Source organism: Leucopleurus acutus (assembly GCF_964270905.1).
Source record: "Leucopleurus acutus genome assembly, chromosome: 2".
Taxonomy (NCBI): Eukaryota; Metazoa; Chordata; class Mammalia; order Artiodactyla; family Delphinidae; genus Leucopleurus; species Leucopleurus acutus.
In genome coordinates, this window is record NC_139143.1 from 161,773,162 (window position 1) to 161,792,275 (window position 19,114).

Sequence of the window (19,114 nt, forward strand, 5' to 3'; positions counted from 1 at the left end):
GTATTTCTGCACATCTAGAACTGCACTAGATCCTGCAGGAGAATCAAACATAACCATGAAGTACTCTTTTAGAGAATGAACTATGACAGTAAATTCTAAAATGTTGCATGTAAAGCAAGCTTCTTACGGTGTTTTTTTAACAGTTTTTTAAAACAATTTTATTTATTTATTTTTGGCTGCGTTGGGTCTTCATTGCTGTGCGCAGGCTTTCTCTAGTTGCAGCGAGCGGGGGCTACTCTTTGTTGTAGTGTGCGGGCTTCTCACTGCGGTGGCTTCTCTTGTTGCAGATCACGGGCTCTAGGTGCGCGAGCTTCAGTAGTTGTGGCTCGCAGGCTCAGTAGTTGTGGGCTTAGCTGCTCCACGGCATGTGGCATCTCCTTGGACTGGGGCTCGAACCCGTGTCCCCTGCATTGGCAGGTGGATTCTTAACCACTGCGCCATCAGGGAAGCCCTTCCTAGGGTTTTGAGAGTCAATCTTTTTTCTTCTTCAGACCATAACAAGTGCTCTTATATAGGTCTGTATATCAAATTTTATTTTCCAAGAATAAACGAAAAACGAGGCAGGCAGAAATTTTTGGTTTACGTTTAAGGTATAGATAGTTGGTATTAAACACAAGAATTTGAACTTAAGGATTCTAAGAGGAAAAATTTTTTCCCTTTACAGTGTGAAATGACAGCTCACCTTCTGCCTTTGCTGAAACTGGGGTATTTGCTCCCCTGTGGGAGACTGTCCTCCACTGGCTGCCAGCTCCTCCTCCACTCCCCTCAGCCACCAGGTCAGTTCCTCATACGTGGACTGGAACTTGGCGGCCAGCTGCCGAGCTTGCTCTAAGGTTCTGAGGGCCTTGGAGCTAGTGAGTGTGATGTCTGCATAGCGAGTCTTTATGCCATCCAGTTTCTCTTGGATAAGCAATACCTCTTCACCTGTGGGAGACAGCACACAATTATTCACATTTAATAGGATATGAGGGAGCCCTCTTAACCTCCCTTTCTTCAAATCAGAGCTCAGCTTTTATAGATGCTCTCTCCCTATGGCAGTGGTTTCACCTAGCATCCCACACTAAGGGAGGTGGGAAATACACCTTCAGTCAATAGAAGAAGTGACTTCTGAGATTATTAAGATCTGAGTTTGACTGCAGGTGTTCCTACACATTCTCAGCACCTTTCAGTAAATGCTGGCATTCACCATATTGGAGGGCAGGGGGAGCCTTCATCTATAACCAGATCTGAGACAACAGTGTTTTAGTTTTCAAAAATTGAGCAGGAAATAGGAACCCAAGCTGCCCGTCACCTGGGAGCACGTGGTAATACAATCTTAGTGAGTACTAAGCTCCTCCTATCTGCAAAGAGAAGTGGCTACTGCAGGGTGCTGATGTAATTGTCTGTGGGACCACAGAGGTGCTAAGAGATGCACTTTTCAAAGTACCTGTGGTTTGTTTTAGAAGAGCCTGGCCGTTTTTAATAGCTTGATCTACATTCTTCTTTCTATTAACAATTTCTTCATTTAAAGCCTGAAAGGAAAGAATACCATTAATCCTAAAACTATGGCACAACAAAGGGAAAGAAATGTGAGCCCTTTAAGAGACCAAATTTAAAGTAAAGAGATCAATACCAGTTTAGTTTAAACATGAGATATTTGATTCCTTCATTTTCTCTTTGGTTACCCCCTTCTTTAATTACTCAAAACAATGAAATCAGCTACTTATAGGCAAACTTTCCTTTGATGAGAAGAGATTTAGGACTAAATCCACTTTACTAATCTATTGGTACCAAACGTGAACCCAAGAAAGGTAGAAGTAGAATTCAGCAAAAATGTCTACTATGTCCAAAATAAAGAATAAGGCAGAAAGTTCAACAGAAGAAAGTCAGCAAGAACGGGCTGACTTAAATCAGGATCCTGGTTAAAAACTCTCAATATCTGAAGTCAACGAAGCAGAAGAATCTGAGATTATTAAAACCCAAAAACTGCTTTGCTGATTTTTACCATCCCCAAGGAAATGTCACAAAAACAAAAACAAAAAGGGGCAAATTGTTGTTTCTACTCAGATGACACAGAATCCCTGGAATTTGAGTATATAAATTCTAGAACCATTAAAAAACCCTAGGCACTACCATTTAGGTAATCTGGTTTTGTTACAGAACATTCTTTCACATAACTGCTCAAGTGGAAACTGAATGATAATTCCTTGATGATGTAAAACATGAGTTGGAATTGAGATGGCCCGATTACATTCTGGATCATCTTCTAGGATTATTGATTCGGTCTGTTAAGTACAAGTATTTCCATGTAAATCATCAAAAAATAGATTAGTCCAGTCTGTAACTATGCACTTGTGTATAAAATAAAGTTGAAATGTTTGGAATTTAAAAAAAGAGAGAGAAATGAAGAGAAACATGAATCAAAATTACAAAATAACTTAGTAACATAATAAGAATGGAAAACATGAATACCAGGTGGTCAGCATGCTGCTTCTGCAGGACATCCTGTCTGTAATCCTTTACGAACACTGAACTGAGCTTGTCCTCAACCTCAGCCAGCCAGTTGAGCACCTCCACCTCATCCTCCCCGAACAGCCTAGCGTTAGACAGTGCTTGTTCAAGCAGGGCTGCTTTCCGACAGCACCGGTCTTGAATCTCACTGAATCGGGCCTGCAATGAGTCTAGCTTTTCAGACAGTACACCCTGCTCTGCAGAACATGTCAGGGAGGAGAGGGACTGCCCAATTTTGACTGCCTGGTGCACATCTGTTGCATGGCTTTCTATTTCTTCCTCCAGAGCCTGGAAATCCAGATGGAAAAAATGAATAACAGAAACAAAATAAATGAAATGTAGACATGAAACAATGAATCACAAATGATATAATAATAATATAAAAGTTCACCTACTGAAGGGCAAAAATAACATAGAAACAGAGAACAAAAGCTGTTTTTCCTGATAGCAGCCTATTAGGCCATTTCTATTTTTACTTCAAGAATGTGACTAGTCCAATTAATAACTGGACCATATTTTAAATTAAACTTATTGAAAAACCCCCACAAAACACATCTTATAGAATGCTGCAGGCAGTTTTCTAGGATTTCTGGTTCCAGTTCTGTGTTTTCATTTACCATAACTACTTCTTACCTTGTGCCGAACAATCTGCTGCTGTATTTTGGCAGTCTGAGTGCCAACAGGTTCTGAGTTAGCGAGCTTTTTCTCTGTGACAGATAAGAAGTCAGAAATAGGCTCAGCTGTCTCATGGAATTGTTTGGCCAGAACCAGGATATCTTCCAGCTGTTTTTGCCTACATAAATATATAGAACAAGCTGCTCAGGCAAAAAGTCACATTAAGACTGATAATAGTACTATATTCAGTAAAAGACCAACCTTAATGAGGCACATTTGAAATATCAATAGTAAACAGAACACACATAAACAGTACTTTGCTGTTTTAAAGGCTTTCATAAGCAGTACCTTATTTTGATTCTGTCATGCCCTTGTAAGGCAGGCAGAATTATCCCACTATTACAAAAGAGAAAAACAACCCTGAAGGCTTAAAGAAAGATCTGTCCAGGTCGCCCACTGGGTAGCAATAGTACAATGAGGATTATAATCAGACCTTCTACTACTCTGTCTCCTATTGGATGTGGCATGTGCATCCTCTGTACAGGTGACCAAAATAAAGTTTAAAGGAGTAAAAAAAAATCATCAGTTTTCATTTCTCTTTCCCCATCACTGCTACCTTCACTTGTGAGTGAAGAGAAGAGAGAGCATTTGAAGAGCAAAGGCAGACCAAGCTATGAATGAGAACCCCCCTTCCTATCTCCCCAATCCAGTCAGGCTTCTAGTAATTTCAAGCCCCAGAGCATAACTTTGAATTCTGATTCAAGGCAAAAAATGACCTCAAACTAGCTGAATTTGCCAAGGCAAACAGCAGCCAAAAGATATATGGACTTTATAAATGGAATCTTAAATCTGGAATCTTATTTAATGTAACATCCACACTTAGCTTGGATTTCAAATACCCTGCAGATTAAAATCAGCAAATTACAAAAGGAGAGAGGAAGCCTGAATGCTGGAGGCAGCCTAATGAGCAACAGACAGAAAAACCACCGCAGAACTGCATAAGCACACAGATTAACAATCAAAGGCCATGACGATGACGCTGGAGCGTTAAAAACAGACTCAGTGCTATGTCATCTGAAAAGGCCCTGGCAGCATGTGACTTTTACTTCAGAAAACCTTCACTGAACACCTACTCTGGACAAACTTATCTTAATAAGAAATGATTTAATATAAAGATCTGCCATCTTAATTATCTGGAAATTTAATTATGCTCGAGTATAAAGAAAAATATATTTCTAGATGCTATTTTTAAATGTCAATATAAAGTATAGAACTTCCTTTCTTAGTTTATGTCCACTTGCAAAATACATCTTGAATTAATAATACAACTAAAACATATAATCTTAAATATTATTAATCAAGAATTTCATTTTTAAAATATTGCTTGGTGGGTTATTTTAATTGGTTAATGACCTGCTTATAGATTTTATTCTTTTTTTTAAAAAGAATAAAATACTATATTTTATACTGGAGTATAGTTGAGTAACAATGTTGTGTTAGTTTCAGGTGTACAACAAAGTGATTCAGTTATACATATATATGTACCTGTTCTTTTTTAAATTCTAAATTTAAAAAATTTCATTCTTAAAAAAATTGCCCCTAATTTCTATGTCTTTCTTACTCACCTCTGATTTTGGAATCTGAAAGTTTGAAGAAATCAATGTAATAGGATTTGGGGTAGCAAAGAGAAGAGCTAAAATAATTTAGAGGCATCGAAAAACCAGTATTAAAGAATCTAAATAAAAGTCTTTAGGATGTCTACAACAAGTGACACTGCTCTTGGTATTTCTCTTTAAAATACTGACTCAGAAACTGTGTTAGACTAGGAGGATGGAAGCAAGTAGGGTAGAAGGAAAGAGTCATAAAAAGATACATTAGGAACAAACCATGACTTTAGTGAGCTTAAGGATCTAGGAGATAAGTACATAAAATAATGACCATAATACAAGGTACAGATGATGAGTTATGGCAGTTAAGATGAAAGTGAAATTGTTCTATGCTTGGGGAATAAAGAAAACCTTCAATAAAAGCAGGGGAGATGAATAGAAGTATTTCATGGAAGATGCAACACCATCAGCAAAGACAGAATTAGGGAACTGACAGAAGATACTGAAGAACCGAATACGGTTTACTGTGCCCACAAGGAATGAGAATAGTGGAAACTAAGAAAGGTAGGTTAGGGCCAAACAGTAGAGGGCTTTGAATGTTGGATTAAAGAGACTTTATTTTATAGGCAACAGGGAGTCATTAAATGTCTCTGAGCGTGCAAAGAGGGGAAGGCCTGAGGGTAAGCAGCAGTAGAGTGATGATCAGGTGAGCCACCTCATGGGAACTAGCCCAAGTGAGAGTTTGTAAGTCATGAACTGAGGCTCTACAACTCTCATACTGATTTCTGATTAGTTATCATTTATTTTTAAAACTGAGAACAGTATAAGCTAAAAGTGAAGACATGGTGTGACTTATTAAAAGCTCAAGTGACACTGGGCTAACTTATAGCTATGGAAAGAGAAAGCACTTCCTTGGAGAAGAAAAGTATACTGCCTGTCTCGTGGCCATTTAGTGAAGAAAGTCCATGCATCTCTTGAATGCTCATTTAACAGAACCACAGACTAGCTCCTAGATGTAAGAACATCTAATATTAGGATAAGCTAACAGAAAAGAACATGATAAATTTCAATTCCAAGTATCGAAAACATTATTTATAAATATGAATGGAAAAAATCTGTTTCCAAAACTCAGAAAATAACTTGGCTGGATTATAGGAGTCTGCGTCTGCTGTTTGGAACCAAGATTATATTGCAACAGAACACCACCAAAAAGCAATGAGTCTTCCAGGTCTCAGAAATTTATGGAGTAGCTGAGGCTCATTTCCTGAGTTACTCTGGTTATGAGGATCACCTCTAAAAACTTATCTCTCTTCAAGACAAAAGCCGTTAAACACCTACCAAAGCACTGTATGAACCATTCAGGGGCTTTTAGAGCACCTCAGTGATACAAGTCAGAAACCGCCTCGGACCTATATTCCTCAAAACCCCAGCGGCTTTACCTGGCTGCTGCCTTGCTGAGTAGTCCTGTCCATCTAGTTTCAAGACTCTCCAACTGCCCAGTGATCTTCTCTCTATCAGCCCGCTCAGCTGCCTGGGCTATTCTGCCTCCTTCTGCTTGAAGCATGTCTACTGTGGCCTTTCGATCATCTAGGAGCCGCTGGAGCAACTGATGTACATGTTTAAAAGGAATGAAAAGTGAGAACATGGGGTCACTTTAAAATCTGAAACAAGGAAAACAAACAAAACCCAAAACCTCACCCCACTGAGCCCTAAGTTTAATTGAATAATGAAGTTTTTTTTTTTATCCTAAGGCAAAAACATGAGATATAATTCCTACCACCCATATAAACTTTTCATACACTTAGGGTTTTAAATGGAGCAGTGACTATCATTATGTGACTGATAGGGAACTTAGTTTGAACCGGGAGAAAAAGGCACTGAAATGGAAATTAAACCAAAAATATATACATATATAGATAGAACCTTACACATGATATACATTATTTAAATACTGCTGACCCAAAAAACACTAAAAACCTCTTAAGATAAAGTGGTGACTGAAACACTGAAATAGGATAAGTGAACAAGCAAAATGGTTCAGTTCAATACATGTCATGGTAATCTAGGAGGTTATAAAGTAAGATGATGAAAATCAATTTCTGTCTTTCTTTTCTGGATCACACAAGGTAGGTTAGGATTCTACTAAAACTCCTGAATATGCTCCTGAAACCATAAGCAAATGTGTTGTCTGTCATTCCCTACGGCTGTTACAGTTCACTGCCCCAACATTCTCACTTACCTTCTGTTCTTGGATCTGTGCTTTCACCACTTTATACTCAGCAGATGGGGGTTTCTGATTGGCTATGAGCTCCTCAGTGTCTGCCAACCAGCTGAGCAACGGCTCCAAGGCATCTTGGAACTTCCCACAATGCAACAAAGCCTCCTGGAGTTGTGCGATTCTTTGTGCAACCTGTATCACAGACATGGAGGTTCATTACGAGAAAGGAGAGAGCTTTTAAATGACTACTCACCCCTTTTTGTAACTACAGACTGGAACTGCAAATTTTTATTTGCATTCAGGTGCCAGGGAAACCAGAGATTGCAATGTCTCTTTTCTCTGCCCTCCATCCCCAGTATACTCACCTTTTTATTCAATGTGTTCCACCGAGCGTTGATCTCTTCCATGTCATGTTCCAAACCCTGCACATCACAGTTTTTTCCGGCACTCTGGATCAAACCCTGGCCGAGTCCATTCACCTGCTGTAGTTTCATCTGAAGAGGATCCACCTGTTCTTTCTGAAACATCTAGATAATTGTAAGCCAAAGAAGATTTAATCTAAAGGCAATGAGATCCTCTACACCACACAGCAACTGGTTATTCTTGGGAGATTTATGATTTAACAAGGGAGGGCCAGGAATAACAAGAGAAAACAAGCCATTTGTACAGGAAAGTATCAAGGAAACGTGGTTTCATATTTCAATACATACATTCTCTTATGGACAAGTAATTACAGAGAGTTACAGCACTACTTAGGCATTTAACTCAATGACTCGTGGTTTGTTTTTGTTTGTTTTTTAATCTTCTTAATTTTTAATGCAAAAAGCTATAGAGAGTAAAAGCAGCACCAGCCTCAAGATATCATGAAAGTGTGATGCATATCAGTCCTAAAAGGGAAGACTGACTAGTATTTAAGATTAAAAATACCTTGGGGAATAGCTTTAATTGACCACTGATACATGCAAGGCTCTTCTCTGACTTGGACTAATAACTCAATTAGCCAAAACATATTAATGGTGTGAAGAACACCAACCTCATAGCTTAATCCCCCTGTGGCTATTTAACTCCATTCTGTTCCAAGGCCACAGACCACACACAGCCAATAATCTTGAAATAGTATTCTTCTGATTACAAAGGGAAATGGGCCAGTAATACTGGGAGATGTCCTTAACAACTTCAGGCACCTACTCTGAGTAAGATGCAGGTATACATAAAATATTTTTAAAATAATGATACTATAGATCCATGTGCACCATGAAACAATGGAATTTTAAAACAATATGAACAAGTGTAACATGCAATGTGAATGTTTCTTTCTAATGCAGTCAAGGTCCATTATTACTTGGAACTTTCTAGAAGGAAACAAAGAGTCACAAGAGAACAGTACTTTTGCCACTCTAATGGTATTAAGGAAAAGAATGAGATAAATATTTGTCCCTAAGATCAGATTTCTCTCAATTATCAGAGGATAAAATGAGCCATATTTCCACTAGTCTAGATCTATTTCCATTCTTTTCTCTTCCATAAAAAGTTCCTTCAGTTTCAGTGAGACAGGTGAGCCAATTAAAGCCAAAGAATGACAGAAAATCGAAGAGGACAAAAATAAATGTGAAAGAAAACTGTAAGTTTGGGTAAGACTAATTTTGGCCTATGTGAGACCACAGATCACACTAGGATTAGGAAACTGATTCTAGCAAGAGTGGTCTGTGGCTGAACAAGTGAGTCACCAGGGAGGAAAGGCTCCAGGGAACACTGAAAAAGGAAGGTTATACAGGTACTCACCAGTGGGCTTCATTTTACACTATAATCCGACTACACCATATTTTGTTAGGCAACACTACAAGGCAGTTCAGTTAAAAATGACTGTTACTCCGACAGCATGGTTCCCAGAGAAAGCAAGTGCTATGATTCTATTTTGTGTTAAAGATGTTTTCACTGCAGAAAAATCAGAGCAGAGGGGGGAAAAACAACTCCCACGGCTTAAGCTGCTTGAGTGCAACAAAACGGCTGTGGGGCAGGGGTTGGAAAGGCAAAGAAAGCAGAAATGCCTAAGGTACAGAGAGAAGATGTCAAGTCCACACTGAAGAGCCCCCTTTTACTCAGTAATTAAATCCTGTCTCATGCTATGACTGACATTTAATTTTTTCTCTGTTGTGCCAATATGGTAGCCAACAGCTACTTGTGGCTCTTTAACTAGAAATTCAGTTCCTCAACCACACTAGCCACATTTCATCGGGTCAACAGCCACGTGTGGCTAGGGCCTAATATATTGGGCAACACAGAGAATCCCTCCTCTCCTGGCAAGAAGCCCTATGGGCTAGCGATGTAAATGACACACAAAAGCAAAAATAAAATTTAAATAGCTCAACAATCTCTTTCATATAACACAGCGAATTCTTTTCTTAAAATCTGGATTTACTTTGTTCGTGAAGATTTCACATAGAAGCATTAGAGGTTACTTCATTTCCCATGCCCACTCTATGGATTAAGTTGACAGGGAATGGGTATTTGTCTCACTTTTTCCCCCAGAAGTTAAAAAATATACGAAAGTGCCTCTAGATACTAAGTACTGTCTAAATATTTATACTGAGCACCAGTGAACAGAATGTTAAAGAAAGTAAATTTGAAAACACTTGCTCCTTTTCTCTCAACTCCCAAATAAAGCTGTTGTGCAAAACCAGTGCTTTTAGGATACATTAAATTCCTACTCCTTACTATTTCAGTGGGACTGTGCCATGTTATTAACTAACCAGTGCTGGCAGACATTTCCCAGAGCGGAACACTAGTAAAAATTATTGCAAGGCCGTAAGATGCAACAGGGACATAAAACAGAAAACTTCCCAAAGAACTTCTTCAAATGCTTTTATCTTTGGTAACACCACAGTCTCCCAGTTTTCATCCTGACTGATCCTTTTTTGATGTCCTTTGCTCACTTCCTCTTCTACATCTCCAAATGTTAGCCTTTGTGGGTAGGGATAAGAGTAGCATGTCAGTCCTGAGCCCTCTTCTCATTCCACACTCTCCTCTAGGCAATTCTATCCATTCCTACGGCTTTAAATACTTACCATGATAAATGCTCATCACTCTAACATTTATAAATATCTTTTGAATTTCAAATCTGGATATCCAACTACTTGCTTAATATTGCCATACAAATGAATCACAGGCATCTTGAACTTAACCATTCCAAAATCGAACCTGCTAATTTCCTCTTCCCCAAGTCTGTTCTTCCCTAAGCAATTTACTACTGCCCCCATTGTATGGCTGTGAGCATAACTGACGCCATTTTGGGCCCTTAGAGCTCCTCGCATCCTTTTGCTGATCCAACCCAGGACTGTACCGTACAGTAAATCACTTCTCTGTTGTCACGGGCTTTGTAGATAATAGATATTGTTTAATAATCATCAGGACCCAGTAGCCCCTATGCTCTGTTAGTCCCCAAACAATGATGAAAACCTTCACTGACATATATTCCTGGCGCCCATGAGACTAGTACCCATTCATAAATCTTGACTTAGGAATGCATGTCCTGTTTCCAAGCACCTGCTGCCCCCACCCCATAAACCCCAGACCCTAGGTTAACTGTAGAATTGTCCCAGTGGCCCCCTGGGCAGTGCAGAGTACAGCTGCGAATGCTTCGAGTTGTTGTCTGTCTAATCTCACCCTGACAGTAAGTTACCCTATAATAAACTGATCTATTGATTATATGGAGCTACCTGCCTCCTTTTTTGGTCTCAAGATGCCTTCTCGGTTTAATGAGTACTTTTTGTTCCCTCCACCCTCCAACACCCATCCACTCAGTTGTGCAAACCAGAACTAGAAGCCATCTTTGATAACTCCCCCTCCCTCCCTCCCAATATGAAAGCCATTATCAGGTCTTATTGATTCTGCCTCCAAACTGTATCTTAGATCCATCCAATTGTCTTCAAATCCACTGACATCTCTCTAGTCCAAGCCACCTGGACAATTGCAGTAATCTAGCAGGCTTGTTTACTCTGTCCTTGATCCCCTGCAATCCACTCTAAACACAGTAGCCAGTGTGATTTTTTTTTTAAGTTGCAAACCACTCTGTGTTTTCTGTATTCCATGTCAATAATCATAATACGAACTAACAAGTATAAGACAAAAGAAATCTGAGAATTATAAACCCCGGATAATGTTGAGAATGTTTACTGTCAGTGTGAACCAGTTTTCTCTATCTTTAAGCTGAGAGCCATCTTTTAAAAAACGTAAATGAAATCATTTCACTCCCCTACTTAAAATCTTTCAATAGCTTCTTACGGCTCTTAAGGTAGAAATCCTTTTGAGGACTTCTTTCTCAGCCCCTGCATCATCTGGCCCCTTCCTAACTCTCCAGGTTTACTGCAAGGCACTCTTCCGGAACCCTTGCCCACTGTGGTCAAGCCACTTGGCTTTCTTTTAGCTCTAACATGCCAAGCTCTTCCCAGTTACCATTTCCTTTGTCTGGAATGCTCTTCCCTCTGACTCTCTAAGTAACTAAATAACTTATCCTTCAGGTTTTAGTTTTAAAATTCCTTCCCTGACACCACAATTGAAGTTAAACACCCCTATTGTTTCTCATCATAACCTTTATTTTTTATTCAAAGCATTTGCCACATTTGTAACCATGTATTTGTGTCATTTTTGCTTAATGTCTGCCTCCCCTACTACAGTATAAGTTCCACAAGGGCAGGGACCATGCCGATGCTATTCACTGCAGAAGCCCCAGTGCCTGGCTCAGAGTAGCTACACAATAAATATTCATCCAGTAAATGAATGAATCCTTGCATAGAAATGGTGTTAGAGAAAGCAAACAAATCCATAAAAGTTCTGCTGATCAGCTGAGTATTCAAACACTGAACTGAAGTTGCGGGGCTCCCCAGTTTTTGCTTAAAGAGACTTTCTTGGCAAATTTTAATTTTATAGAACCACTGTTTTATACAAAAGGTTTTTTTCTTCCATTGAACCAATGACTGGAAATAAGACTAAGGAAATCTAAACATGAGGAGAGGCCTTAAATAACCACATATTGTTCTTAGTGGGCCTAGGATCCCACTACAGAAATAGCAAGCAAGTTCTGGCCTTTTGCTTCCTCTATCAAACCTTCTTGAGATTGCAATTGGAAAGCTTTTATCTATTTTAACCATGTATACATGTGTACATTTGTACACGCACATGCAGAGGATCTAAAGCAGTTCATTTTAAAGCATATATTTTGCAGCTGGGCTACAATTTCCTTCTCCTGTCATTTATATCAGGCAATATTTCATAAAATGACAACCTCCTGTAGCTGGAAGGATCCTTAGAGATTACCTAGCCCCACCTACTCATTTTGTAGATGGGGAAACAGAGATCCCAGAGACTGATATTAAGGGTTTCTCTGAATATTCTTCCTTTATGCAGATTTGACTGGCTCTTTATAATGTAATCCCTATATTTCATTGATTATTGCTGTAGGCTTTATACTAGAAATATTCTGTATAATCAAGAATGCTGGTGACTTTGGATAGGTTGCTGGGATCTTAGTGTCAATCCCAAATTCAGTAAAACTCAGAAAACTGAATCAAATCCCTCAATCTGAAAGGTGATGCATTCTAATTTGATGGGATGCCTAATTACAAAATAACTGGTGAAGCCCAGGTGACACTACCATCACTCAGCTAAGCAGGAGGATCTGTGGCACAGTTGACGGCTTATAGCCTACAATCAAGACGGTTTTTCATTGCTGGCAGCTGCATGTTTAATGGGTCCTCCAGCTAAGGCTGCCCTGGAAGGTTCTGCAATGGGGTGAACCCAGCTTTCTTGCAGCATCCATGGATATTCAGGAGATTAATATTCATCCACTCGCAACAGGGAAGGCATATTATGAAGAAGGCGCTGTTTTGGGTCCCGGGGATGGTGTAAAATCAAAACCACCTCCTCAGTCAGTAACCCCTGACTGTATTTGACTAAACTTCTAACTCCTTCACTGCTTACCAGCGACCAAATGACGACAGGACAGTGAACTGCAGAAAGCTGCCACTTTCAAAATCCTTTGACCAAGAATATGCTCAAGGACAGGAAGCCTGGGAAGAGGGTTCACAACACATTCTGTTTTCTAACATCAGGAATCTCAAAATCCTGGAGCTAAGAGAGACCCAGGAGGACATCAGCCCAATTCTCATTTTATGGATTAAGAAACAAGAGGTCCAGGAAAGAAAAAGTGACTGCTTCAGGATACAAAGTTTGACAAGATGACTAAAATGCCTCTTTTTCATAAATATTATTGTGCCTTATTAGGCTTTTAAAAACACACATTTGTATTAAAAAACTGTTATTCACACATCTACATATGGCTTTCCTCCAACCCGCCTTGGTGAATTCTTTCAACTAACCAACATATCTATTCGAAAGGGAAAGGGTTGGGGGGCTTCCCTGGTGGCTCAGTGGTTAAGAATCCGCCTGGCAATGCAGGAGACACGAGCCCTGGTCCGGGAAGATCCCACATGCCGTGGAGCAACTAAGCCCCTGCGCCACAGCTACTGAGCCTGCGCTCTAGAGCCCGCAAGCCACAACTACTGAGCCCATGTGCCACAATTACTGAAGCCCGCGCGCCTAGAGCCCCTGCTCCACAACAAGAGAAGCCACCACAATGAGAAGCCTGCACACCACAATGAAGAGTAGCCCCTGCTCGCCGCAACTAGAGAAAGCCCGTGAGCAGCAACAAAGACCTAACGCAGCCATAAATAAATAAATAAATAGATAGATAGAAAGGGAAAGGGGGGGAGCATGTTGATAGTAATTGAAATCTTCTATGTTTGGTGCGTTGAATGGATTATCTCATTTTATCCTCACAACCCTCATAGGGTTCTTCTGCCTTAACAAATGAAGAAACTGGAGCCTCAGGACATTTAACTGTCTCAGAGTAGTTAAAAAGTACTCCAGGTCTCACTCCAAAGTCCACATTCTAGCCTCTACCTGACTGCTGACATCACCGATGAATAAGCAGCCTCTTGATTTAGGAAAGAACATGCTTATTGTAAAATTCAAAAGCAGAATCACCCTTTCTTGTTAATAATCTTTTTCAAAATGTAAGCCAAAAACTGTTTACATCCCTGTTTTCTTTGGGTTTTGCTTATGTCTGAATTAAAAACAATGAGAGTCTGAATTATGAAGTTTTTCAGCAGATAAAAACACATTTTCCCCATAAACTCAATAAAAAGACCAAAAAAGCCCAGGAAAGCCCAGATACCTCAAAGGGAACCAAAGAAAGAACAATCTGTGCCCTTTCTAATCACCACCAAGTCAGAGAACTTGCAAACCTCACTTTACTCTCCAGATCCTTCCCCAACAACATGAGCAACAATTACCTCATTTGAATTTAATCCATCAACTGCAGCCAGAGGCACTTTCCCATGCAGCACTGTGCCAGTCACCTCTTTCATTCCAAATGCTGGGGAATCAAGGTCCTCCTTGATCCACATTCCAGCAGGGGAAGCCTCCTCTAGAACAGGACTTCCTTCTTCTAAGACAGGCACTGAGTCAGTATGGGCAGTATCTCCCTGGAAGGGTACGCCAGCAGGGAACACTTCCTCCACAGCAGGCACTGCAGCAGCCGGGGCAGCAGGCTCCCCTGGGGTGGGCACTGCAGCAGTAGGGGCAGCAGGCTCCCCTGGGGTGGGCACTGCAGCAGCTGGGGCAGCAGGCTCCTCCGGGGTGGACACTGCAGCAGCTGGGGCTGCAGACTCCTCTGGGGTGGACACTGCAGCAGGCAGGGCTGCAAATTCCCCTGGGGTGGGCACTGCAGCAGCTGGGGTGGCAGCCTCCTCTGGGGTGGGCACCACAGTAGTGGGAGGTGCAGGCTCCTCTCGGGTGGGCACTGCATCAGCTGGGGCAGCAGGCTCCCCTGGGGTGGGCACTGCAGCAGCTGGGGCGGCAGGCTCCCCTGGGGTGGCAGGCTCCCCTGGGGTGGGCACTGCAGCAGCTGGGGAGGCAGGCTCCCCTGGGGTGGGCGCTGCAGCAGCTGGGGAGGCAGGCTCCCCTGGGGTGGGCACTGCAGCAGCTGGGGTGGCAGCCTCCTCTGGGGTGGGCACCACAGTAGTGGGAGGTGCAGGCTCCTCTCGGGTGGGCACTGCAGCAGCTGGGGCAGCAGGCTCCCCTGGGGTGGGCACTGCAGCAGCTGGGGCGGCAGCCTCCCCTGGGGTGGCAGGCTCCCCTGGGGTGGGCACTGCAGCAGCTGTGGCGGCAGCCTCCCCTGGGGTGGGCACTGCAGCAGCTGGGGCGGCAGGCTCCCCTGGGGTGGGCGCTGCAGCAGCTGGGGTGGCAGGCTCCCCTGGGGTGGGCACTGCAGCAGCTGGGGCTGCAGGCTCCCCTGGGGTGGGCACTGCAGCGGCTGGGGCTGCAGGCTCCCCTGGGGTGGACACTGCAGCAGCTGGGGCTGCAGGCTCCCCTGGGGTGGGCACTGCAGCAGCTGGGGCGGCAGGCTCCCCTGGGGTGGGCACTGCAGCAGCTGGGGCTGCAGGCTCCCCTGGGGTGGACACTGCAGTAGCTGGGGCTGCAAACTCCCCTGGGGTGGGCACTGCAGAAGCTGGGGCAGCAGGCTCCTCTGGGGTGGACACTGTAGCAGCTAGGGCTACAAACTCCCCTGGGGTGGGCACTGCAGCAGCTGGGGCTGCAGACTCCTCTGGGGTGGACACTGCAGCAGCTAGGGCTGCAAACTCCCCTGAGGTGGGCACTGCAGCAACTGGGGTGGCAGCCTCCTCTGGGGTGGGCACCACAGTAGTGGGAGCTGCAGGCTCCTCTCGGGTGGGCACTACAGCAGCTGGGGCAGCAGGCTCCTTTGGGGTGGGCACCACAGTAGTGGGAGCTGCAAGCTCCCCTGGGGTGGGCACTGCAGCAGCTGGGGCAGCAGGCTCCTCTGGGGTGGGCAATGCAGCAGCTGGAACAGTCCCCTCCAGGGAGGATTCTGCAACAGCTAGTACATCCTCCTCTGTGATGGCCACTGAAGCAGGTGGAGCAGTCCCCTCAGGAGCAGGCACTGCAACAGCTGGGGCAGCAGCCCTCTCTGTGGCTGATACTGCAGCAGCTGCGACATGTGCCTCCATGGTGGCCACTGGAACAACAGGTATACCCTCCTCTGGGAAGGGCACTGTAAGAGCAGCTACAGCAGTTCCCTCTGGGGCAGGCACTGCAGCATCTAGGGCATCTTCTTCTACAGTGGGCACTGCAGCAGTTGGGTCAGGCTTCTGTGGGATGGATATCCATTCCTCCAAAACTGGTTCCGTATTACTAGCCTTGGTAACTTGTTCCTCCAGAAGGATATTTAGCAATGAATCTGAATCTCTCATTTCTGTTTCCCCTCCCGCTAATGAGGCCACATTCAGCTTGGGCTTTGTGTCATTCACAGTTTCCACTCCATTTCTGTTATGTCCCAGTCCTCCAACCTGCAGGTGCAGACTCAGGATCTCTGACTCTGGGGACTTCCTCTGGAGATCCTGGGAGACCCACTCTGGGAGGTCTCTAGGAAGATGTGCTGGGGCTCGGTCCTCCAGCCTGGCATCATAACCCAGTGCCTGTGCTTCACCATCCTCATCACAAGCTCCTTCCACGGACAACAATTCACAAAGGTCCACATCTCCCAAGGAAGTCAGACTGTTATTTCCTTGATTAATAGCTCCTTTCTCACCTTCCCAATGAATCTCATCTGTCAGTAAATGTGAATCATATGGTAACGCCTCTACTTCAGATCCTGAGGTAACATCTATTAGTTCACAGCTAACAGCAGAACTGAGGGGGACTCTGTCCACACACTCCTCAGCATTCCCCTCAGCTTCACTACAGTCCAGCTGGGACAAACTGCCATTTTCTTTGGCCAGCTTGGCTTCAAAGCCTGATACATTTTCTTCATGAGAAGCCCTGTGATCAGAGTTGGACAATCCTCCTGGGTCTGGCTTTCCTGGTGACTCCAGATCAGCTGGGTGTCTAAAGTTAAATTCCCCTGCAGTCTCAGGGCTAAAAGGCACTTTTTCACCCTCCTCCTCACTAACAGTGGAAGCGTCCCTCACGGTATCAGAGTAGGCAGTAAGTTCCAAAGTATTAGGCACCTGAGAAGAATCCAGGGCATTAAAATAGTCACAATCCAACCCAGGATCAGAGTCCTTTGCTCTTACATTTAAAAGGCCTACATGCTCCTTTTCTAAGGCAGCCCCTGGAAAATGACTAATTACAAGTGAATTTTCTGCATCCTGGGATGGGGCCAGCCCTTCAGAAGAGGCTTGAGTCTCCAGCTCAACTAAAGGAGTTACTCCTTCTTCACATAAACACTCCTTTTCAAGTTCAAGAAACATCTGCACTGAATCTGTGTCAGAGAGCTGCTCTGAATCGGCAGGACCAACAGTGCATTCTAAATCTGAAACAAGACCCTCTAGCCCCTGAGCAATTCTGTTTCTCAGTTCTCCTACAGCACTCTCACCTGTTAGGACACAACTGTAATCAAGCGATGCATCCTTGAAAACAGACGCCAAAAGGTTTTTAGCCGGCTGTGGGTCATCAGAACAACAGAGCTGACCAAGAGCTAGGTGGTCAAAAGTCCCCAAGACAGCAGCTGAGAAGTCGGCTCCATCCTCCACCACTGCTACAGTGTTTGCTTGCTCTCTTTCTTCGAAAACATCTGCCAGGCTGTTCTTTTCCTCATCTGCCATTAGAAAAGTCTTTCCTCTCTCTGACAGTTTCTCTTCCTCCCACTCCTCCTCAGCCTCCATCATGATCCATCGCTCATCCTCCTCAAACTTTAGCTCAGACTCTGTTTTCTCTCTCAGGCTGGGGGTTATGAGAATATGCAACTCTGGATCCAACAGCTCTTCACTCAGGCAAGGGGAGAGAGGTGGCATTTCTACAGTGCAACCTGTGTCCTGAAGGGGGTGCTGCTTCTCGCCAAAGCCTCCCTTAGCCAAACTTTTAATGGCTCTGGGCCAGGTTGCACTTGAGAATCTGTGTTCCTGCGTTACATCTGTGTTACCACTTGCTGCTGCAGCTTCTGACTCTAGAGGCTGGAATTCACGGGGAGAGATCTCACTGTGCTGCTGAAATCTGAAGTCTTGGCAATCTCCACCTAAGGTTTTCACATCCTGCCCTTCTGGAATACCTATGGATTTGGACACATGTTCCAGAGTTACGGACTCTGACTTAGGTTCCCTGTGGTCCAAATGACCAGAACTTTCTGTTAATGCAGAACTGGATTCCTTCTTCTCTTGCAAGCAAGGATTTGAAGCACCAGCTTCGGAAACCTCACTGAGAGAAGCTTCCATCCTTTCTGCAAATTCTGGGAAATTCGGTGGCATGAAGGACTTCCATGATCTCCTGTTAACATTGTCTTTGCGTTCTGCATTTGGCCGCCTTCTGGGTGGCACAGGTGCTGACTTTTGCACATCACTGCTTAGCTTTAGTGCATCAAATATTATTCTCTCATCCAACTTTTTGCCTTCTGGTGCTCTGGATTCAAAAACATTAGCTGCTGCTCCTAATGTACCATTGCTGGATATAGTACTTCCTTCTATCTTTTCCATGGTGCTTTTTGAAGTCTGATTAAGCTTTGACCCCTGGTCAATTTGTTCATTTATCCTCATTGTATCATATATAGATCGCTGCGGAACATAGCAATCCTCTATATAGCCATCCTCTTCCTCTCCTTTCCCCAGGCAGATGGGGTTCTGCCTTAAACAGTCTGGCCTGCTGAGTGGCTTACCCATATTTTTCAAACAAGATGAACTATCAACCTTTAAAAAGTTTCTCACGGGTTCCCCCAAAATGCATTCTGCTAAGTTAAAAATCCTTTTACATGTTCGTAACCTCAAACCACCAATTGGAACTTCCCTCCAGAAAGGCCTGGAAGTCCCACTTTGAAACCATTCTGAGAGACGCTCTAAGAAGAACAGCTTTTTCCTCACAGGTTAGCAGCCTCATAGTTGCAGGCAAATAAACGGTACAATGTATTCAACAAACAAAATAATTCCTTCTATGGCTTTTTTGTTTTTTTAAGAGCACTGCTCTTTCCAATTTAGTTAAAAAAATCATCTGATATTGACAAGTCTTATTCAATATCTAGTTCCACTCACTTCTCACCCAAGCAGAGTTGGAAGCAGAGGATTTATATCGATTGTGTCCTTTAATAACAATGGCACAGCCCCTCTGGTCTTCAAGTATGGCC

General features: G+C 43.3%; 2 protein-coding genes across 2 annotated transcripts in view; both read right to left on the reverse strand.

The window, feature by feature from the left end:
• MACF1 (microtubule actin crosslinking factor 1) overlaps positions 1–19,114 on the reverse strand; it is a gene marked incomplete at its 5' end in the record, with an annotated part of 341,097 nt that overhangs the window by 46,495 nt on the left and 275,488 nt on the right. Inside the window, 7 exons of the mRNA XM_082834746.1 lie at positions 683–924; positions 1,427–1,511; positions 2,452–2,778; positions 3,124–3,283; positions 6,152–6,318; positions 6,952–7,122; positions 7,296–7,457. Of these exons, the coding sequence (XP_082690872.1) occupies positions 683–924; positions 1,427–1,511; positions 2,452–2,778; positions 3,124–3,283; positions 6,152–6,318; positions 6,952–7,122; positions 7,296–7,457 (1,314 nt within the window). The remainder of the gene's footprint in view (positions 1–682; positions 925–1,426; positions 1,512–2,451; positions 2,779–3,123; positions 3,284–6,151; positions 6,319–6,951; positions 7,123–7,295; positions 7,458–19,114) is intronic.
• Positions 14,238–18,916, reverse strand: LOC309958253 (microtubule-actin cross-linking factor 1, isoforms 6/7-like; the record flags this gene model as incomplete). Its single annotated transcript, XM_082833998.1, has 1 exon — positions 14,238–18,916. Exon 1 carries the CDS (start codon positions 18,654–18,656, stop codon positions 14,238–14,240), a length of 4,419 nt encoding a protein of 1,472 aa, XP_082690124.1. The 5' UTR covers positions 18,657–18,916.